The sequence below is a fragment of the Pteropus alecto genome, unplaced genomic scaffold (genome assembly GCF_000325575.1).
Source record: "Pteropus alecto unplaced genomic scaffold, ASM32557v1 scaffold125, whole genome shotgun sequence".
Taxonomy (NCBI): Eukaryota; Metazoa; Chordata; class Mammalia; order Chiroptera; family Pteropodidae; genus Pteropus; species Pteropus alecto.
In genome coordinates, this window is record NW_006436888.1 from 5,177,005 (window position 1) to 5,198,129 (window position 21,125).

Consider the following 21,125-nt stretch of genomic DNA (forward strand, 5'->3'; position numbering starts at 1 on the left):
TTTCCATTTGCTTTTGATGCTTGTATGCTCTATCTCCACTCCTGAAGCCTTTTAAAAATAGTACGGACCCCATTTATCAAGATGCTGGTGTGTCTAGTTGTGACAGTCTTACACAAATGGCTTGTGACACTCTCAGATGTCTGACTTTGTCTGCTCCTTCCTAGTTCAGCTGTTTGTCCCTAATCTGTTTTGCTGTTTAACAGGAACCTCTGTTCCTAACCCAAATGCCTTCTGCTCATTTTGTATAAAATCCCAAGCATAAATAGATTTCACTGCTCAAAGATGTTCTAAAGAGTTTAAGCCACCCTGTCCAGCTAGATGTCTGCTTAGCCAGTGACTTCCTCCTGTTCCACGTGGTCACATGGGGCTTCACCCCATCTCTCTGTTCCTGTATGGGTACTGAGGGTTTGATCGGGTTTTTGTAACTAGTTTTTGTCTGCTGCAGTGTCTAAGGTCCTATAGTATTTTAAACAAGTACTAGGGTTTTACCAACCTGAAGCAATTCCCCATAAGCCTAATTTCCCCTAGGCAATGTATTGATGGTGAAGTAAGCAGTTGTTTCGAATTACTTCATATGAATTGTTATTTGGGGTAGCCAGGCAAGTAGCTTTTCCAAAGCTTATTAAACTAGTAATTAAAGTTGGCAGAGGAGAGATAAGACTTGAGTTGAAAAATATGAATCTTCTCAAGTTCAGTCATCTCCCAGTGTCTTGCCCTGGTCCTCTGTCATACAGGGCCCTCACCTGTCATCTAGGGTGCTCTGTTTAAAGTGTCTGGCTCACATGCCTATTAGGTGAACGGTAGTTCATTTCCTAAGGTTGGGACACATGCCAAGTGGCGCCCTGTGCCTTTGTCCTGCTGCAGATCGATGCCTTCCAGCACATGCAGCACTTCGTTCAGACCATGCAGCAGCAAGCCCAGCACGCCATCGCTACTGAGGACCAGCAGCACAAGCAGGAGCTGCACAAGCTCATGGCCCGGTGAGGTCCCCGCCGACCAGCGCCATTCCCCCTCCAGCCCTGCCATGCAGGCAGCTTCGACAGCAAGGAGCATGTTCCGGGCTCCTTGGGCAGCCAGTTGCTTATATCTCTCACCTTTTCCTGTAGGGGTCCCAGGAAGCCATCAAATCATGCTGCTCCCAAGTCTCTGCCACTTATTTTCCCAGGATTCAGCAGCCCAGCAGCACCTGTGTGCTGTTCTTCTCTTGGTGTCTGGCATTAGATTTAGACCCCTCACATTTAAATGCCAGATATGCTGCTAATTGGATGTGTGACTTGAGATAAGTTACTTAAGCTCTCTGTGCCTCCAGTTCCTCATCATATAAAAAGGGGATAGTGGGAATTCCTATTTCCTAGAGTGATATAGATGGCGTAGGGATTAAGAGAAAGAATACAGTGTCAGGCATTTAGAGCAGTACCTGGAATAGAGCAGCAATCGGTGAACATTATCTGTTCATATTACCACTATAAAGAATGGAGGAGAAGGGAAAAGCGAGGGAGAAGCCGTATAGCAGCCAGTGAGAACATTGCTCTCAACCACTATCACCCACAAAAATTGGATTTGGGCTAGATAGGTTCATACAGACCTACCTGTACTCCAGTGCTAGCATAGAGAGACAGAGGTCAAGAAGAGATGATACCATAAATATCCCAAATGTCCATCTCTTTCCTTCCATGTGGTTTGGAATTCTATGGTTCCATCCTGTCGCTTCCTGAGAGCGAGAGTAAATATCAGGAAGGCTTATGCTCCCCCCACCACAACTTCTTGTCCTCCTTTGGACGGCTGTGTTGAGGAGGGAGTGACATAGGGGGCTTGTTTCTCTGTTTCCAGCTGTTTCCTGAAACTCGGGGAGTGGCAGCTGAACCTCCAGGGCATCAACGAGAGCACGATCCCCAAAGTCCTGCAGTACTACAGTGCCGCCACAGAGCACGACCGCAGCTGGTACAAGGTAACCCAGACACAGCAGCGGGGGTCCCCAGCTGTGCCTTCTCCAGATGTCACACCCAGCACCTGACAGCCCGGCTGGGCACTCCTGTGTACTTCGGTTTACAGCTGGTCCGATACTGTGAATTTGCTTCTCTGAGTGGCGGGAGCTGGTCTGTCAGGGCCCCTCCAAGTTTAATTGGTACAGAAAGATTGGCAGATTCTTTTATTTGTGAAGGAATTTCTACACCATTGTTATGTGCTGGGGATGCTGCTGTCTTACAAACCCTTAGCTGCTTATTTTCCTAGGAGCATCTGGCTACATGGTTAATCTCTGGAACTTTATCTTCCCTTGGGTCATCTGTTCCCTCCCAGCTTCTTTCTGACTTCCGTTCCTGCCTGCTCTTCATCTAAGAACTTAACTTTCTCTGTTTTTGTTGGAAAGCTCTGGGTAACATCCTATTATGTCATAGGAAACTTTTCAAGAAGATAAACAGAATTAGAAAATGTATAAAAGATGGGATTGGCCAGTAGAGGAGTGATTCTCGGAAGTATACATCTCCGATGAGATGCACACATTTTCATTCTTCGATGTCTTCTCTGAGGGGCCTTCTGGTAATAGCTGCTTGGTATAGCAGATGTCATCATCGTCTTTCCAGGAGCTCCTTAACTTGCTAGTAATTTGCGAATTAATCCCTCTGGGATCCAAACCTGTATCTGAAGACCACAGAAACATCTACAACAGAAATCTTGCCCTGGTTTAATCATGCTTTGCTCTGATCTGAAAAATGCCTATTTTTTGATATCAGCAATAATTACTCTCCCTAGGACAGCTTCAGTCCAAGGCTGGAAAAATAAATCCAGTAAACCCTTGATTAGCTGGAACTTTGCTAATTAGAACTGTCTCCTACCCAGATTACTTTTCTTCATTCAGCTTTTAGGAAAGAAACTAATCATGAGAAAAAACTGCTTCTAGGAATTTTAGTTTTAGTTTTTTCCTAGTATGGGTCCTTTTGGGTTTATGCCATCTTCTGCCATCAAAGATGTCCTGTGTGCATGCAGGGACTGTTTCTGTCTCGTTCACTGTGTCCCCCTGCTCAGTGCCTGGTACGTGATAGATATATAAGAGGTATTTGTTGAGTAAATGAAAGTGTGGGAAAACTGAACTTGAGTCATTGTAGAATCTTACTCATCAAGTAAAGGTCAATTATGATCAATCTGTTCTGCTTAGGAGGGGAGATGGACACATTTATGTTTAAGGAAGGTTTTTAGCAAGGAACACAAAGAAATTTCTTGGCTATCCAGAAAGTCCAACTGTAAGTGGATTATTTAATGTCCTCCTGTCACTGCAAACTTATGAGGCCCAAATCCAACCGTGCCTCATGCTGTCCACACCAGGCAGTGCTATACCATGGCGGCGCTGCAGCCCCAAACCTCAGGGGTGTAAATAGTTCCTTCCTTATCCAAATAAGCACCAAAGGCTTCTTTCGGCAAACAGTCAGCACTGGCTCTCTGAGAGGCCGCGGGCCAGGTGCGAGGGCTAGACGAGGGTGTCCCCCGCCCCCTGGGCCATGGACTAATATCAGTCCGTGGCCTGTTAGAAACAGGGCTGCACAGCAGAAGGTGAGCGGCGGGCCAGTGAGCGAAGTGTCATCTGTATGTGCAGCCGCTCCCCAGCGCTAGCACCACCGCCTCAGCTCCGCCTCAGATCCTCAGGCCTTAGATTCTCGTAGGAGCACCGGTCCCTACACCAAAAAGATTGGGGACCGCTGGGCTAGACGATGAACGAGGTTCACTCTCCGTAATGTCCCCATGTCCTCAGTGTGTTTGCCCACTGTCATACGACCTGGTGAAGGCCTTCACCATCACCCCTCTGAACCTCTGCTCTCTTAAATCACCCGTTCTACACACTGCTGCCAAAGGAATCTTGAAAACCCAGTGAAGCTGTATTTTCTGCAGGATGAAATGGGATCTCCTTGGCTTAGTGTGCCAGCCCCTCCACAGTCTGATGCTGCCACTTGCTGGCCTTCCCCCTCACTGCTCTCCTGCACATTCCCTGGGCTTTGGTCAGATGCGATTCTTGGCTTCCTGTGAACCACCCCATGCTTGCCAACCTGTTTCTTTGTCCCTGTTCTTCCCCCGCCATGAAGTCCTGACCGCTGCCCTCTCTTGTTCCTCCCCTGCCCACCGAAGGCTGCTCTTCCAGACCTACCCCAGGTTCCCACTCCCTGTGAAGCTTCCCTGGGCCCCGTCCCCGGCCTTCCCACAGTCCGTCTCTTACTGCCCCAGTCGCATTCTGCATGAGTGAGCTCCCCTCCTAGAGTAGGGGGGTCCTGAGGTAAGGACCAGAGCTCACTCCCCTTCGCGTGCCCTCCCCCTGACACAGTAAGTGTGCCACATGAGGAGTGAGCCACGTTGCACTTAGTAAAACGCCCCATTGCCCAGTGTTGCTCAGCTGACCACAGGGAGAAAGGGCAGTCAGTGCCCTTCCTCAGCTTGGGCCTCACGCACCTCTGAGGCCCTGCTGCTTGAGCCTCCATCTGCCACCGCAGGTCACAGCCCCATTATCTGTCCTTGACGCTCGCCCCACCAGGCCTGGCACGCGTGGGCGGTGATGAACTTCGAAGCTGTGCTACACTACAAACATCAGAACCAAGCCCGCGACGAGAAGAAGAAGCTGCGTCACGCCAGCGGGGCCAACATCACCAATGCAGCTACTGCCGCCACCACAGCAGCCACGGCCACCGCCACCGCCACCAGCACTGAGGGCAGCAACAGCGAGAGCGAGGCAGAGAGCAGCGAGAACAGCCCTACGCCATCTCCTCTGCAGAAGAAGGTCACCGAGGTACCCGTCCCTCCCTCCTCCAGGGAGGACCGACCCCGGCACCAGGCGCTCTGAGGGATGGAATAGTTGTTAGGCTTTTAGGGACCTGAGGCTTTACTCCGAACTGCTGGATGACACTAGGAAACAGAGCTTATTTTTCATCCAGTATTGTGTGAGACAGTGCTTTTGTGTACATATTTGTGTTTGGGGAGCCGACATCAAAGAATGAGTTCCTTGTCGTGCTCCCCAGTGCATGAGCTCATTGCTCTGATGCCCCGCACCGGTGTGTGGGTGGCCGTGCACATCTGTGGGTCCACTCTGAGGACAGAGCCTGCCAGGATCTGTCCCCTGCCTTTTCTTCCTTCCTTCCACTTGTCCTTGGGCTGTCAGTTCAGAGTGCACCAGGGCAGCTGGCAGGCCAGAGATAGCATGTTCAGAGCCTCAGACCCCTCCTCTGCCACCCTGTTCAGGAAGCCACCATTAGCCCTAGAAGGTAACAGTTATGACACCACTGCCACTGATTGAGTGCTCGCTGCGTGCCAGGTACTGATCCAAAGGTTTTTATGCATTGGCTGATTTAATCCTCATTACACTCTGAAGTCGGTACTGTTAGTGTGCCATCGTGCCCATTTTACAGATGAGAAAGCTGAAGCAAGAGTGTCACTAACACACGTGTGTTCCCACAGGATTTGTCCAAAACCCTCTTGATGTACACCGTCCCTGCCGTCCAGGGCTTCTTCCGTTCTATCTCCTTGTCACGAGGCAACAACCTCCAGGATACACTCAGGTATCAGGGACAGGAAGGGGAAACCCTGGTGGGCCGTGTGAATGGTGGACACTGAAGTTACGCATAAAGTCCTCTGTCCCTTCCCTGCATTGATCAGTACGTCCAGGAGCAACAACCGACCAGGCCCCACCCGTGTGGGTGAAACCTGCGAGGACTGAGAAGCAGCCTGTCAACGCCCCGTGTGCGCTTGGTCATGAGGGGAGGAAGAAACCCACCTGTTTGCTGCGCTGTTGCTGAAATCCCTTTAGCTTTTAGAGTCAACTCTGAGAGGCCTGAACAAAGGGCACAGACCAGCCAGTCCAGAGGCTGCAGGTGACGAGGGTGGCCTCCTCTGTTTGGGAATCTCCCACTAGCCAAGTGCCAGGTTTCCTGGTTGCCGCTGTTCGCAGGCGACCCTGTGTGCAGAGATTATCCATGGATTACCCAGCGCCCACCTGTGAGATTTCTGAGCTCATACCACAGTGACCTCGCTACGTTGTCTGGAATGCAGTGGCTATTTAGTTGGCATGGTCCTCCCGGTGCTCGGGCGAACACTACTGCTATCACCCCCCACCCGCTCCCGAGACCACGCACCCTCAAGAGCCGCTGATTCGAGGCCCTGCCAGTTCTCAGGAAACTTAAAGGTGAAAAACTGGCAAAAGATGGGACACTAAGTTTCCCGTACTTTCTTTTCCAGAGTCCTCACCTTATGGTTTGATTATGGTCACTGGCCAGATGTAAACGAAGCCTTGGTGGAAGGGGTGAAAGCGATCCAGATCGACACTTGGTTACAGGTGAGGCTGCTTGGTTACAGGTTGGGCTGGGTCAGCTCCCACTCCTCTTGGAGTCATGCAGTGTTCATAGTGCAAGGCAGCATGCACTGTGCAGTGGAGAGGAAGTAGGGATCAGTCCCAAGGTCAAGACTCCATATCTTCTTTAGTTTCTTCTAGAGAACTAAAAGGAATAAACCATTGCAGTGCCCAGCAGCATCTATTCATTATCCAGAAGGATAACTAGGGTCGTTTCCAGGTCTAATTGCTGTGTCCCGTGCCCTTTTGAATACCAGGTCATACCTCAGCTCATTGCGAGAATCGATACGCCCAGGCCGTTGGTGGGACGTCTCATTCACCAGCTTCTCACAGACATCGGTCGGTACCACCCGCAGGTACGTGGCACCCCCGGGCACTTTCTCATCTAACAACTGACCTTTCGCTTTGGTGCTCAGGCTTTCCCAAAGCTGCTCTAGAGACACGAGTGCCAGAACGGGGAGCCATGCCTCCCGTCCTGCCTCTAGGAGGATCTGCACAGCTGGCTGTCCCAGGGGCCTTCACAGAAAGAAAGATCTCCCCCTAGATTGAGTCGCCCCCGCCTGGTAGACTCAAATGCGTGTCACTATCATACTCACCATTTCTTTTGTCATCCTAAAAGTTGGTGTCAGGCTCCTCTCACACATATGCAAACGTGCCTCTGTGTTTGCCTCAGGCCCTCATCTACCCCCTGACTGTGGCTTCTAAGTCCACAACCACAGCACGTCACAACGCAGCCAACAAGATTCTGAAGAACATGTGTGAGCACAGTAACACCCTGGTGCAGCAGGCCATGATGGTGAGTCGGGGGCCGGTGCGGGAGCTCACTGACCCAGGGCACCCAGAGGTCTCGAGCGAGGTGACTTTTCTCCCATGACCGTGCCACATGCTCCCTCTGGCTGCCAGAAAGAAAACCTGCTGTTTCCCCCAGACAGGCCTTTCTGAGTTTAGCTTATCCTTGGTGCTTCTGTCCGTCCCCTCTGTGATTCAGGTGAGCGAAGAGCTGATCCGAGTGGCCATCCTCTGGCACGAGATGTGGCACGAAGGCCTAGAGGAAGCTTCTCGTTTGTACTTTGGGGAGAGGAACGTGAAAGGCATGTTCGAGGTGCTGGAGCCCCTGCACGCCATGATGGAACGGGGACCCCAGACTCTGAAGGAAACATCCTTTAACCAGGTATGGGATGACAGCCTGAAATGACACAACCCAAAGCCTTTATCAGACGCCTTCCCCTCCATCCTTGCTACTGACTTGAATAAAATATACTCTGACAAAGGCCATAGGCTATAAAAACACCAGAAATTTAATTGTCATCATGTCATAAAACCCTCCCAAAATTTGAACTTGAAAACCACATTTCTCACGAGACCTTACTTGACCTGACAAGCCGTCCTGAGGATGGGAGCTCCAGGAGCAGAGAGCCACAGAGCTGCCCGGCTAAGCTGACCACCGCCGATGCCTCAAGCCACAGTGTGCCCCTGGGGGTTCTGCTGTCTGCTTGGGAACTCAGCCTGTGGCTTAGTCGACACCCGTGACCACTTGCAAATTTCCCCTGCATTCCCTCTCAGGCATACGGTCGAGATTTAATGGAGGCCCAAGAGTGGTGCAGGAAGTACATGAAATCAGGAAATGTCAAGGACCTCACCCAGGCCTGGGACCTCTACTACCACGTGTTCAGACGCATCTCCAAGCAGCTGCCACAGGTAGGATCCTCAGGTTCCTGCAGGGTTAACTGTCACCATAGTCCTTCCGTTTCACTATCTGTGAATGTTCTGACACTAATCCCAGGGCACCTGGTTTCACTTATACCTGCAGACTTTGGGACAAGTTGCTGCTTTTAACAATTCATTGAAAAATACTTAGATTGCATTTAAATTCCTCCCTGGAGGCAGAAGACTAAACCCTTTGGTGATTATTCACAGCTCACATCCTTAGAGCTGCAGTACGTTTCCCCCAAACTCCTGATGTGCCGGGACCTTGAATTGGCTGTGCCAGGAACATATGACCCCAACCAGCCGATCATTCGCATTCAGTCCATAGCACCATCTTTGCAAGTCATCACATCCAAGCAGAGGCCTCGGAAGTTGACACTGATGGGTAAGGACCATTGTGCACTGCTGGCACCTGTGTTTCCCTGTTTGATCTCCCCCTCCCTCCTCTGAAACCACTGCTTGCCATTCACGCAACGGATCTTTCATATGCTCCATCTCTCCTGTGTGTATTGAGAGAGGAATAGAGGACAAGTGGATTTCTTCTTATCCCACCCTCCTCAAGACTCCTTGCTTATCTGTACGGTCGTGCTCATCGAAGCACTCCCTCACCAGAGCAGGCGGAAGGGGATTGTGAGGCATGCGCCGTGGGGCACTGCTGTGGTGGGCAGCTGTTGGGGAACTGACGAGGCCGACAAAGAGGCATCTGGATGCAAGCTGGACATGACAAGCCACAGTGAAGGAAGGCCTTCTGGGCTCTGGAATATCTTTTTTTTTTGACTGCCAGGGTCTCTCTTTGTGGGAAATGATTGTGTAAAATCCAAACCAGTGGAAGCGAATTCTCACACTGAGGTTCAATACCTATCTGGGATAGTTTGGGAAGGCCTGAACACTCTGGCAACATGTCGAGGTCTGTGGCCTTAAGTAATAATGCTCGTGCATTTTAATTGCAGTGATTATTCACCAGCACCCATCCCTTGCGGTCCACAGGTGATTGTCTCCATGGGCTGGCGTCTTCTAACCTTAAAGCGTGTGTCAGTCAGGTTCTCAGCAGTATTTAATTTAAGAAGCATAATGAAGGAACTGTTTCTGGAGGTGGGAGCAGAGTAGAGAGAATCGACCGTGGGAAGCTGCTGCCCCCACCCTCCAGACCTGGAAAGGCAAGGAGCCCAGCAAGGCTCGCGCCAGCAGAAGCTACAGCCCCAACGGGGACGAAGCTAATTCTAGAACTGTGGCCAGGCTGGTTGTTAGGGCAAATACCCTGACCTCTTTCTCTGCCTGCCCTCTGAATCCCGGAGCGGGCCCCCATTGACCAAGCCCAGCTGGGAGCCCAGCTGGTACAGTCTGGAGCCATCAGGCTCCTCGGATCAGAGCAGGACAGAGAAGGGCAGAGAGCAGGTTGTGGAGGTGAACATACAGAACGTCCATTTTTACGCACAATCATTCTTGGTCCTCAGAGACAGAGCTTTTTAAAATTCATTTTTAATTTGAACAACATCACTTTGGGGAGCCATCAAAAGCAGGGCCGTTCTTTTCATCGATTCTAGGGAGTGTTTTTCTGTTTGCAGGATAAGGTATATGCAGTCTGCAGGATCTTTTGAATACAGTGGCGGCCTGCCACCTAATAGGTTTGAGACCCTCTGATCTACACTGACTGCTCCCACCGTTCCTTACAGGCAGCAACGGGCATGAGTTTGTTTTCCTTCTGAAGGGCCATGAGGACCTACGGCAGGACGAACGCGTGATGCAGCTCTTCGGCCTGGTCAACACCCTGCTGGCCAACGACCCAACCTCTCTGCGAAAGAACCTCAGGTAATCAGGCCACCGTGGAACAGCAAGGGTTTGAGACATCTTCCCATTTTTCCTAAATCTCTCCTAAGTAGTCATGTACATTTACGAGATAAATTATAAAAGGATGTACCTGACAGGAAGTCATCAATAGCCAGGGTGCGTGCGTGTGTCTGTCTGTCTGTCTCTCTCTCTCTCTCTCTCTCTTTCTCTCTCTCTCTCTCTCTTTCTCTCTTTCTCTCTTTCTCTCTCTTTCACTCTCTCTCACAGATACACACCCTCAGTATTTTCAGAGTATCCTCATGTGGAATGCTTTTTACAACCTCCAAAGATTCCAGAATTGAACAGTGTGTGGCCATTTGACTGGAGATTCTGCAAATTTGATGTGTTTTACCCCTCATGGATTCTAGTTCAGCCAGACCTTTCCTATTCTTAGTACACTCCCCTTTTTCTATTAAGAACACAAATAGTAAGTTGGGAGGTTATTTTAGGCTTAGAAACAATCACTGGCTTGTTCCCCCAAAGCATTGAGTTTGTCAGGCAGGTCAAGAGACCAGTGTGCTTCTCATAACATCAGTTCACTGTTTTTTCGTGGTACTTTATCCTTTGCAAAAGTTCCCTCATTACTTAACTCACGACAGCCCTGTGCAGGGGGTTCATTAAAACTAGTTTGTATGCACCGTGAGTGGATCAAAGGTCTGCACTGTTTACTGTACAATAACCCTGCTTTCCTGTGGGCGCCAGCATCCAGAGATATGCAGTCATTCCTTTATCGACCAACTCGGGCCTCATCGGCTGGGTCCCCCACTGTGACACACTGCATGCCCTCATCCGGGACTACAGAGAGAAGAAGAAAATCCTGCTCAACATTGAGCATCGCATCATGTTGCGGGTACGTCTCGCAGGCAAAATTCACAAGTTGGAGAAGCTACTCAGAGCTGCTTTTCTTGTGCTTCTACATATGTCCGTTACTGAAAAAGCGATTTGAGGGACTTGGCTATGGAAAATGGTTTAAGGAAGTGAGTCCTAACACAGGTAACCTTCTCTAAGAAACAGAAGGGCCCTAAAGCCCAGAAATTAAGTTTTCATCATCCTAGGTGAGACTAGACAGTTTTATTCGGTACCTAATGCATACAGAGCACTGGCCATATGGAGATAATGTTTAGTACATGTGTAAGTGAAAAGAAAGAGAATCGCCTGTTACCCAAAGCCTTGAACCCTCCAGTGCGCTCATCCACACCAGCAGCCTTGCACTGCGGTGAGGCCCATCTCACCCTGAGGCCCTGGCAGTTCCCGTGGTCAGCAGGTTAGAGCAGCCACTCCGTTCTTCCTTTTGCAGTGTTATTTCTTCTCTCCTTTTGGCTGTGCTGGTGAAATTAGAACCCAGCTCTGCCTAGACCAGGAGCCCTGTGCCTTCCTGGATTTAGGCCATTTGTCTCAGGCTGCTCTCTCAGCACAATTGTCTTCTGACGCAGATGGCTCCGGACTACGATCACCTGACCCTGATGCAGAAGGTCGAGGTGTTTGAGCACGCAGTCAACAACACGGCAGGGGATGACCTGGCCAAGCTGCTGTGGCTGAAAAGCCCGAGCTCTGAGGTACACAGCATGCTCTGCTCCCGGTGCACGCACTGCCCACTGGAGCACCCACTTTTGTCAGGGTGGCTTTCCCGCCTGTTCCTGCACACCTGCCGGGCTCATCTTTGTCATGATGAGCCGTAGATAATGTGCGGTCCTTTGTCACAAATTAAATGGGTGAGCCGCACAGTTTAGCAGATGCAGATTAGTAGTCTAATGTTTCTTCTCTTACTTAGCAATAATCTGAGCTCTTTATAAAGTAAGGCTAAATCTTTTTCACATATGTTATGAATTTCCTGTTTATTTGGTGTTTTAATATCGTTAGTGGCATGTTTTTTGGTTTGAGATTTTTGTTTCATTTTTGATATACAGATATTTCTAAGTTAACAGGTTTTTAATCCTTTTCTTTAAGGTTTGTGCCTTTGGCTTTCTATTTAGAAAGGCCCTCTCCACCTCAAGATTATGTATCTTTTTACATATATTTTCTTGTATTAATTACAAGATTTGTTTTTACATTTAAATCCTAACCCAATTTGGAGTGTACAATTAAGACATAAATTTTTTTTTTTTTTTTTTTTTCAGATGATCAGCCAACACCTAAGTATTTACCAAATAATCCATCTTTTCCCCTGTTTAAAAGATTCCATTTTTATTGCATACTAAATTCTCATCCTCCCTTGGATTTCTTTGTAGAGCTTCTCTTTAGTTTCATTGATCTTTCTGCCTATTTCTCCTCAAGGACCATTCTATTAACACAAGTCTTTTCTCACTGGCTATTTTCATACTTTTTTTCCCATTGATAAATTTGGGAGATCATTTTGTCAGGGATCCAAAAAAAGTGCCACTGAACTTTTATTGGAATTGCATTGAATGTGTCAAATAATTTGGGAGGATATTACATCTTTACAATCCTAAGTGGATATCCTTAAATGGATATTTTCATTTACTCAAGTCTTAATATCTCTAAGCAAAGTTTAATTTATTCATCTAAGTTGTGTACATTTCTAGTTAAGTTCATCCCCAGCACAGTTTGTTATTTTTGTAGTTGTATTTGGGATCTTTATTCCAGTATATGTTAGAACTGGTTTTGATGGAACATAAGCAAACAGCTAGCTGGGTATAATTATGTGGAAAGAGGTTAAGTTTCCAGAGTCTGGCTCACTCGTGCTCCTGTGTTCTAGGTGTGGTTTGATCGAAGAACCAATTACACCCGCTCTTTAGCAGTCATGTCCATGGTCGGCTATATTTTGGGCCTAGGAGACAGGTGAGTGAATTTAGTTTCTTTTAGTCTGCTTTCTCCATTGTAGTGTTCTTGAATGGTTTCATTTTGTTTTCTAGTGAGATTTGTGACCATTTGGTAAATACTTGTATTTTGTGCTTTAGGTATTTTTTGCAGCAACAGCCTTAGTCCCCTATTTATTATCCATGCCAACAGAACAACACGTCAGACTAAAGAGGAGGAAAAAACCATAGTTCAAGGGTACTACTACTTACTGCATAGGTTGGTTTAATATACTAAAAACCATGTTAAATCTGATTGATTTTTTTGATTCAATAAACATTTATCAATCACCACTATGCTAAGATAAATAATTCTATATCTGTAATTGAAACCAACCAAAGTAAAACATTCCAATATTTCTACATAATAAATTGCATCCAAATGAACTGACTGAAAAAGTAGTTTAGGAAATTGACTCACTAGAACTTTTTTAAAGAACTAGTTTTCTGATGTCTGATATTCTCCTGGGATCACGTCTCATGCAATTTTATGTGAGTAAAAATAATTTTAGCCCACAAAAATAATAAATTCTTGTTTAAAAAAAAAAAAGTGGAATGCCTATTGACAAAAGTCAGATAATCCTCCTTGGATTGACTCGGGGGGCTCAGAGAGATGAGACCCTGTGACAGGTTGTGAGTAGTAATAATAGAGCCCTGTCACTCTGAGCTGCCAGCAGCGATTGCTCTTGTGACCAAATTATCGTGGTAACGTGGGGCAACTTGCGATCCGCACCGATAAATCCTCGTTTTGGCCTAGAGCAGGGTGTGGCAAACTTTTCGATAAAGGGCCAGATGATAAATATTTTTGGCTTTGTTGGCCATACAGTTTGCATCACAACCACTCACGTCTGCTGTTGTAGCACAGAAGCGGCCCGACACACTACGCAGACAAGTGCACGTGGCTGTGTTCCAGCAAACCGTTTACGGAAGCCGGGGGAGGGCTGAATTTGGCCTGTGGGTTGTAGGTTGCCTACCCATAACCTAGAGTGGTATCACCTACTCGTTGATTCATTTATCAGTGTTGCTTTCTTGCCCCCGCCCTGTTCTCTGTTCCGTTTCTCAGACACCCGTCCAACCTGATGCTGGACCGGCTGAGTGGGAAGATCCTGCACATTGACTTTGGGGACTGCTTTGAGGTGAGCGTGTTCCAATCACCACAGAAAGCCCGCCTTCCGGATGACCATTGTTCATCCTCCTCTGACCGTTTTGTCAAACTTCAGCCCAAAATGCATTATCTTACCCCAGCCTCTCATACCACGGCGATAGAGAGCCAATCTGAGAAACGGAATCCATGCTCTTCAGTACTTGCTGTAGTTGGGCTCAAACCCGCCCCTCACTGTTCACACGCCCTCTGTGAGTGGAGGAATCTGCATCCCGTACGTGGCCTGCGCGTTGAAGGCCTGGACGTGCTGCACACTTGTCCTTTTTCGGGTTCTCTCTTAAATCCCTGTGACAAGTCCCCTCACTAAACTCAAGAGACTTCATTTCTGTGCTCTAATTGAAATCAGTGCTGGTGGTGGAAAGAGAACTCACCTGCTGTCATGGAACTTTAGTGAAAAAAAAAGTCTGACCAGGGGTCTTGGTTGTTTCCCTTCACTGTCCTGTAGGTTGCTATGACCAGAGAAAAATTCCCAGAGAAGATTCCATTTAGACTAACGAGAATGTTGACCAATGCTATGGAGGTGAGTGGTCTTGAGTGACAGGCCGCTTTGGTGGGGCAACCTAGTCACCACCCTCTCCAAGAACAGACTTGCTCGTTAGAGCTCATCGGTCCCCTAAATGCCCGGCCTCTTTCTGTAGTCTTTTCTGGTATTTTCCTTTTTCAGTCTTTGAAAGTATCACTATTCTTTACATCATACGAATTTCGTTTCACATGAATCACTGACCTGACCCCGTGCTCTGAAGACTTCCCAGCCTGATACACCAGTAATGGCCTGGATCTGCCTCCTCAGTGAGGGTGACAGACCCTCTCGACTGTTTGACTTGTGGTCTTGAGGCCTACAGGGGCCAGTGCCAGCGACTTCTGTGGTAAGTGACTCTGGCCCTTCTACAGGTTACTGGCCTGGATGGCAACTATAGAATCACATGCCACACGGTGATGGAAGTCCTTCGCGAGCACAAGGATAGCGTCATGGCCGTGCTGGAAGCCTTCGTCTACGACCCCTTGCTGAACTGGAGGCTGATGGACAGTGAGTATTAGCAGGTGCTCGGAGCTGGAGTCAGCACGCTCTGAAATTAGGACTGTCTGATATTACATTTGACTAACCAATGGCCTTCTAGCCCAGAGCCTGAGATGTATCACTGAGCTACTGCGTTACGTTTTCACAAAGCTCTAGTGGCTGGAAATGAATTTCAAGTATTTTTATTAACTAGAACAGAAAACTCCAATCATCAATTTAGATATTAATTAAAATCCTTTTCAGTATAAATTAGGTACCCTAGTGGTTTTTGGTTGTTTGGGCTTCGTGCAGGATCCTAAGCTGGTGTTTTGATAGGAGGTGCGAACAGCGGTGATTCAGGTCAGCAGCACCTCAGTCTGCCTTCTTGGCCGAGGTTTACCAGCGAGGCATCCAACCCATTGCGATTAAGTCGCATGTTCCCCTTCTGTCACCTGGTTTACGTTGTCTAAATCCAGCTCAACAGTATAGAGCGTCCCTCAGGACTGGATACCCCTTCTAGAAAAGAAACTTATTATTGAGTAATAGATGTTTGGTTCTCTCTTAGGGGGATTATAGCTTTGGGGAATATTATATTTTTAGGATCGTGAGAAAATATCACATCAACCAAGTTTCTTTCAAGTCAAAGTCTGAAGCATTTCTTAATCCTCCCTTTTTTTCTTTCCCCAGCAAATACCAAAGGCAACAAGCGATCCCGAACAAGGACAGATTCCTACTCTGCTGGCCAGTCAGTAGGTGGGTGCCTCCCATGGGAGACTGCAGAGTCTGTCCCCTCCCGTCCGGAGTGTTTCTAGTAGAACAGGGTGAGCTTTGTTACTGCCATTAGGAGAAACAACTTAAAGTAGCGACGGATACTGAACATGAAAGAAGATTCTCTCACTGCTAAAATATCACCAAACAGGCATTCATTCAAAAACTTGGTCTGGATGTATTTACTGAGCACCAAGCACCTATACGTGCTTTTTATTAACGCCTCTCAGGATAGAGTGAATACCTAAAGCTTAGAAATTTTGATCAAACTATGCAGTCTTTCTATAAAAATACAGTTAAAAGCGTGTCTGAATATTAGCCAGTATTTAGCATGCCTTTTAGCAGCATCTGCATTGGGATCATTATTAGCTGTATTAGCTTCATCCTAAAGCATCGTTAATAGCTCTAAAATGAAAAGGAAGGTGGAAGCAGCAGAAAGGCACTCACACTGCTGCCCGAGGAACCAGGAAACCACGTGAAACAATGGTCCCCAGAGCGCGGCCCGCAGGACAGGGTCCCAAGAAGATGATGCCCCACGAGAGCCAGGCTGTGTAGTGAACACTTTGGGAGGTCTCAGGGTAAAGCTGTTTAACTTCGTTTAGCTGTCCCCTCATCCCCCGGCCCCAGCCTGCCCACCTTTTTTCTTCATAACAACTAACAATATCCTAAACAGTTCACATTTTGGGAAATAATGTGGGGTATGTAAAAAGGTAAATATTCTCCACAATCATTCGTGGAACATTTGCAACTAGTTCCTTGGCTAAACCAAATAATGTTTAAGGGTGCAAAAAGAATGTGACATACAGAGATTACCCTAAAGAAGCACAGAATCAAATTATAGTATTGACCAAAATATATATAAAATAGTAAGGAAACAGTACATTCCACTGTGTAATCAAGTACTACGTGATTTGTTTTGGACTAGAAGGGCCGCGGGACTTAGAGAACAGAGTTATCGCTCAGAACCACGTTGGTAAGCGTTGGCGGGATTTAAGCTGAGACTTACTGGCTGCATGGGATCCGGATGGGTAGAAAGAAAAAGCGTGTTCTGGGCAGGAAATCGGGGTCCTGGGTGATAGTGGCATCTCTGAACTTGTGTGGACTCTACCCTGTACACCGTGATGGGATTTGTGAGTGCCCAGATCACCCACGATGTCTGGGTATCTTGTGCAGATGACTAGTCTCATCCAAAGTACGTGAGACTTCCTGTTTAATGCTCGGGGCCCACCTCATCAGTATGTTATTGGGTGACTTCTATGTGCTGCCTGTGGCATGCAGGGGGCAACTAAGACAGCTGGTTCTGGTGGCACCAGACGTTAGCAGACTTGGTTGTTTTTATGTGGCTTAAAAGTTAAGTTCCAGAGGGTTATTAGTAAAAGTATCATCACTGGCTTCGTTTTGAAGGCCTGTGACGTACAAGGGCATTGTGTAAATAACGTCGTCATTCTGACTCTGGGCTCTTCTGTCCAGAGGCCACAGTCAGTGGAAGGTGACTCTAGAGCCTGAGATTTTTCTCTCCAGAACTGATGTATAAATTCCTCCTAGGAATAACACTTTAGTCATATGTATGATCCATGGAAAGCTAGTTTTCTTTATGTTATTACCAGTTTTTGTCAAACCAAATAAGTTCTATCATCAGGTCTTTGATTAATGTTCCTGTTCCCTATGTCAAAACATTTTATTAATGCTCTTTGCCTGAAAAGTCATGCTTTGCAGCTTTACGATCTTTTAAATACATGAAGGGTAACATAATGCTCCTTTTCTCCTTTCCCCTTTGAGGTGGGTAGGGCAAGTGTGCAAGGGAATATGGTGTGTGAAGAATTAGAGCTAATACCTTGGAACAGTGACTTCTTGGTGTTTGACTTTTCTGCTGATTTTTTTCCTCCTAGAAATTTTGGATGGTGTGGAACTTGGGGAACCAGCCCATAAGAAAACGGGGACCACAGTGCCAGAATCTATTCATTCTTTCAGTAAGTCCAACCTCTGAGGACCTGCGCCAATGACTAGCTCATTAAATAAATAGCAGCTGTGTTTTACCATGAGCGGGTCAATGAGATGAAGAAACAAAACCGCCTTTGAACAGAAAAGGTTCCGTGAATTTCTCATTATGTTCTGAGGATAAAGACAGACGCAGAGGAAGAATTGCTCAACACTTACAAAAGTGAATGAGAAAAGCAGGGCATCCATTGAACCTGGTGTGATGATCCATTTCTTACTGTTGTTTCTACTTTTGTGTATTCTAGTTGGAGATGGTCTGGTCAAACCAGAGGCCCTAAACAAGAAAGCTATTCAGATTATTAACAGAGTTCGAGATAAGCTCACTGGTGAGTGTGTATGTGTTTACTTAAACCTAAAATCTGAGAGACTCTTCTCTCCTTGAGTTGGTGGTCAGCCCCATGTTCCAGTGCCGTTGGCACCTCAATTTTGACTGTGCTGCTAACTGGAGTGTCTCTGAAGCCATCAGTTAAGAACCTTCTCTGATTGTCTTTCTAACTACCAATAAATTTAATGTTATTATTGATCTCATGTTAACAGAGATATGTAAAGTTCCGTTGAGTCCAAATTCAGGAAAAAATCCTGTCATCATGACTTGATATGAGAGCGCATGTGTCCACTCTGATCATTGCCGAGCATCCTCTCGTAGCTGCGGTGGGCAGAGTGTGTGGAAGAGGAGAAGTGCATACTTTCAAAAAGGAGACATGTCACATTGACCAGATGGTGTGACATGGTGGGTGGGAGTCGGGGAAGCCAAAGACCCCAGCTTCACCGCTTCCTGTGTGACCCCTGGGCCTCTGTCTCCTCATCCGAAGATGAGAATGCCTTTCTCGGTAGGCCGTGAGGCTCAGTGAGACATGGGATGCCAAGTGCGTAACATTAGGGACTGGCACAAAAGTTTTATAGTCAAGGTATATTTATTTATTGAACACCTACAAGCATTAGATGCCGAGGAAACTGTTTTGGTATAAACGGACAGATTCCTTGCCTTCGTGAGGCCCAGATTCTAAAGGGGAACACTGTACTAAGTTGGGGAAAGGAACTTGGGGCTCTAATGCCAATAATAGGGGAATTTAAGGTCAAGAAAAGCTTCCCCAGCAAACCAACCCATGAGCTAAAATCTGAAAGGAGAGTTGATTAGGGGCAGATTGTTCTAGGTATAGGAACCGGGTGCCAGCACCCTGCAGAGGGAGGGAGCAGGGCAAGAAGAGAGGTCCACACCTTGGCCGGTCACTGCCCCAGAGCAAGGGAGGTGTGAGGAGCTCAGTGCAAAACCTTTGACTCTGAGCAACCCGGGGGCGGATCTACAGGACCTTTTTTGTCCTATATCCTAAGGGCAGTGGGGAAGTACTGAAGGTTTGTAAGTAAATGGGGGGCCAGGCAGTGCCGAGTGCCTGCCTGTTTGAGGTGGGAGATTATGAATTTATAATGGAAGCAACTGCCCTGTGGGAGGAAAGGCTCAAAATGGAGGCTAATAGGATTGAAACAGAACAGGGTTTCTCACTCACTTGCCTGACTCAAGCACGATTATGGAATAGAAGAACTCTTCATAAACCGTCAGCCAGATCTTTGCCACTCCTGAAGTCAGCCGACTGCAGGACTTGACCCTCTTTGAACTAAGTCTGTATTAGAAGAAGGAGACTGGTGTTTATTCAAGTCACATGGAGGTGAATGTAAAATTCAACTCTCATCCAGTCTTTAATATGAGGCTAAACTGACTTGGGCTGCATAGACAGTGAAGCCAACCAGTGCCAAGTGGGGGTCGGATAAGCAGGTGCAGATTAAATGGTTTCGTTTCTCCTGTCCTAGGTCGGGACTTCTCTCATGATGAAACTTTGGATGTCCCAACACAAGTCGAACTGCTCATCAAACAAGCAACATCCCACGAAAACCTCTGCCAGTGCTACATTGGCTGGTGAGCGGGTGTCTCAAAGTACCTTTGTTAAAATAAGCAGTCAGGACCCCCACCCTGGCCCCAAACTCAGCACCATGAAAAAAGATTTGGGGGTACCTATGAAGGATAATCCTAGTTTCACATTTCTTTATAAGTTTGCATTCACTGTGTGTGCTCATTGCTCTAAAAGGGACAAAATTGAGAAATACAGATGCATGTTCAGAAGGCAAACACCAAAATAGATTAAAATTACATTTAAAGAAGGTTTAGAAAAGTGAGGCCTCCTCATTTTGGGGAAGTGGGGGTCCTTTTTGGATTTTGCTGTTAATTTTGAGATCTAGGAAGGGCAAAGAAAAAAGCAGCCAGAGCAATGACAGAGAGGAGATGAAAAGACAGATTTTTGATCTGGGATTAGAACATCAAGGACCACTCCAGGGTCCGCTTTGATTGATTGCCTGAGGCTTGCTTGAAGGTAAGAACTTGAGGGAGTGCGACAAGGAAGTGTCCTGGGATCACGGCAGGCGTCAGCCCTTGACTTGAAATGAGTGTGTCCCGTACGGGCAGCACTGGCAGATTTCAGGGTGTGTCGTGGGGGTTGTCAGGCCTTGGTCTCTCCAATGTCAGTGTATCTGTGGAAAGCCGTGAAGAAGCCTGAATTATTAAAATAGTCCTTTTCTTTCTGTCTTCTTAGGTGCCCTTTCTGGTAACCAGAGGCCCATACGTGCCCACAGCATTTCTCTCGAGCCTTTTATAGCTTGGTATATGCTTCCACTAAACTGAAACCATGGTCAGAAAGTTCAACTTTGTTAAATATTTCAGAATGTAAATGAAAAGAACTACTGTACATTAAAAGTTGGTTCGAGCCAACTTTCTAGCTGCTGTTGAAGAATATATCGTCAGAAACACAAGGCTTGATTTGGTTCCCAGGACAGTAAACACAGTAACAGTACATAAATCAAGCCATTGATTTTGGGGAACAGAAGATCCATAACTTTAGAAATACGGGTTTTGACTTAACTCACAACTCATCATAAGCATTTGCTGATAGCAGAATGGCCTAGTCGTTCCTCTCAACATGAATACAGCAAACTCAGCGCAGTCAAGAAGCCTCAGGTCGTGGAGGACACGTCTTAGGATTCCAGACTATAAGGAAGCAGGAGAAGCCAACTTCACCACCTTCAGCCATCCCATTACCTCACTGGTCCGTGGACAGCAGCGACAGCATTTGCAAGATGGGCCAAAATGGATGGGAAAAGATCTGTCTTCTGCCTCGCCCACGATGCTGCGACGTACACACTGCAGTCCAAGACCCAGGCCACTGGGAGGGGAGTTTCTTCAGAATGCTGGGCAGCTTTGGCTGCACAGATGCACCAAAGGGAGCACAGTGCAGTGGAGCAGCCCACATGGGCCCTCCCCAGCACAGTTCTGGGATGTTTTCAGTGAGGTCTGGATGCTCTGTTTAGAGCAGGGCCTTGGAAAACGGAGGTGCTGAACACAGAAGGCCTGGTACGTGCTGGGAATTATGGGCAAAAGAAATGTTAAACTAAATGCACAAAGTATCAAGTGTAGCCATGTCTGGATGCCATGTTGTATCTGAATAATTTTTGTGCCAATAAATAACATCAGAATTTTAAAAA

At 47.2% G+C, this 21,125-nt stretch overlaps 1 protein-coding gene across 2 annotated transcripts in view; it reads left to right on the forward strand.

The window, feature by feature from the left end:
* Positions 1-21,125, forward strand: part of MTOR (mechanistic target of rapamycin kinase) — a 110,049-nt gene extending 88,924 nt beyond the window's left edge. For both annotated transcript variants that reach the window (XM_006914361.3, XM_006914362.3), the window contains exons 37-58: positions 865-980; positions 1,831-1,948; positions 4,517-4,768; positions 5,434-5,534; positions 6,211-6,307; positions 6,580-6,678; positions 6,996-7,118; positions 7,311-7,493; positions 7,886-8,020; positions 8,240-8,414; positions 9,703-9,838; positions 10,559-10,706; positions 11,290-11,412; positions 12,573-12,655; positions 13,736-13,808; positions 14,280-14,354; positions 14,726-14,861; positions 15,519-15,584; positions 17,489-17,569; positions 17,843-17,923; positions 19,404-19,509; positions 20,180-21,125. In XM_006914361.3, coding sequence (XP_006914423.1) covers positions 865-980; positions 1,831-1,948; positions 4,517-4,768; positions 5,434-5,534; positions 6,211-6,307; positions 6,580-6,678; positions 6,996-7,118; positions 7,311-7,493; positions 7,886-8,020; positions 8,240-8,414; positions 9,703-9,838; positions 10,559-10,706; positions 11,290-11,412; positions 12,573-12,655; positions 13,736-13,808; positions 14,280-14,354; positions 14,726-14,861; positions 15,519-15,584; positions 17,489-17,569; positions 17,843-17,923; positions 19,404-19,509; positions 20,180-20,195 — 2,523 coding nt within the window. In that variant the 3' untranslated portion in view covers positions 20,196-21,125. The remainder of the gene's footprint in view (positions 1-864; positions 981-1,830; positions 1,949-4,516; positions 4,769-5,433; positions 5,535-6,210; positions 6,308-6,579; positions 6,679-6,995; positions 7,119-7,310; positions 7,494-7,885; positions 8,021-8,239; positions 8,415-9,702; positions 9,839-10,558; positions 10,707-11,289; positions 11,413-12,572; positions 12,656-13,735; positions 13,809-14,279; positions 14,355-14,725; positions 14,862-15,518; positions 15,585-17,488; positions 17,570-17,842; positions 17,924-19,403; positions 19,510-20,179) is intronic.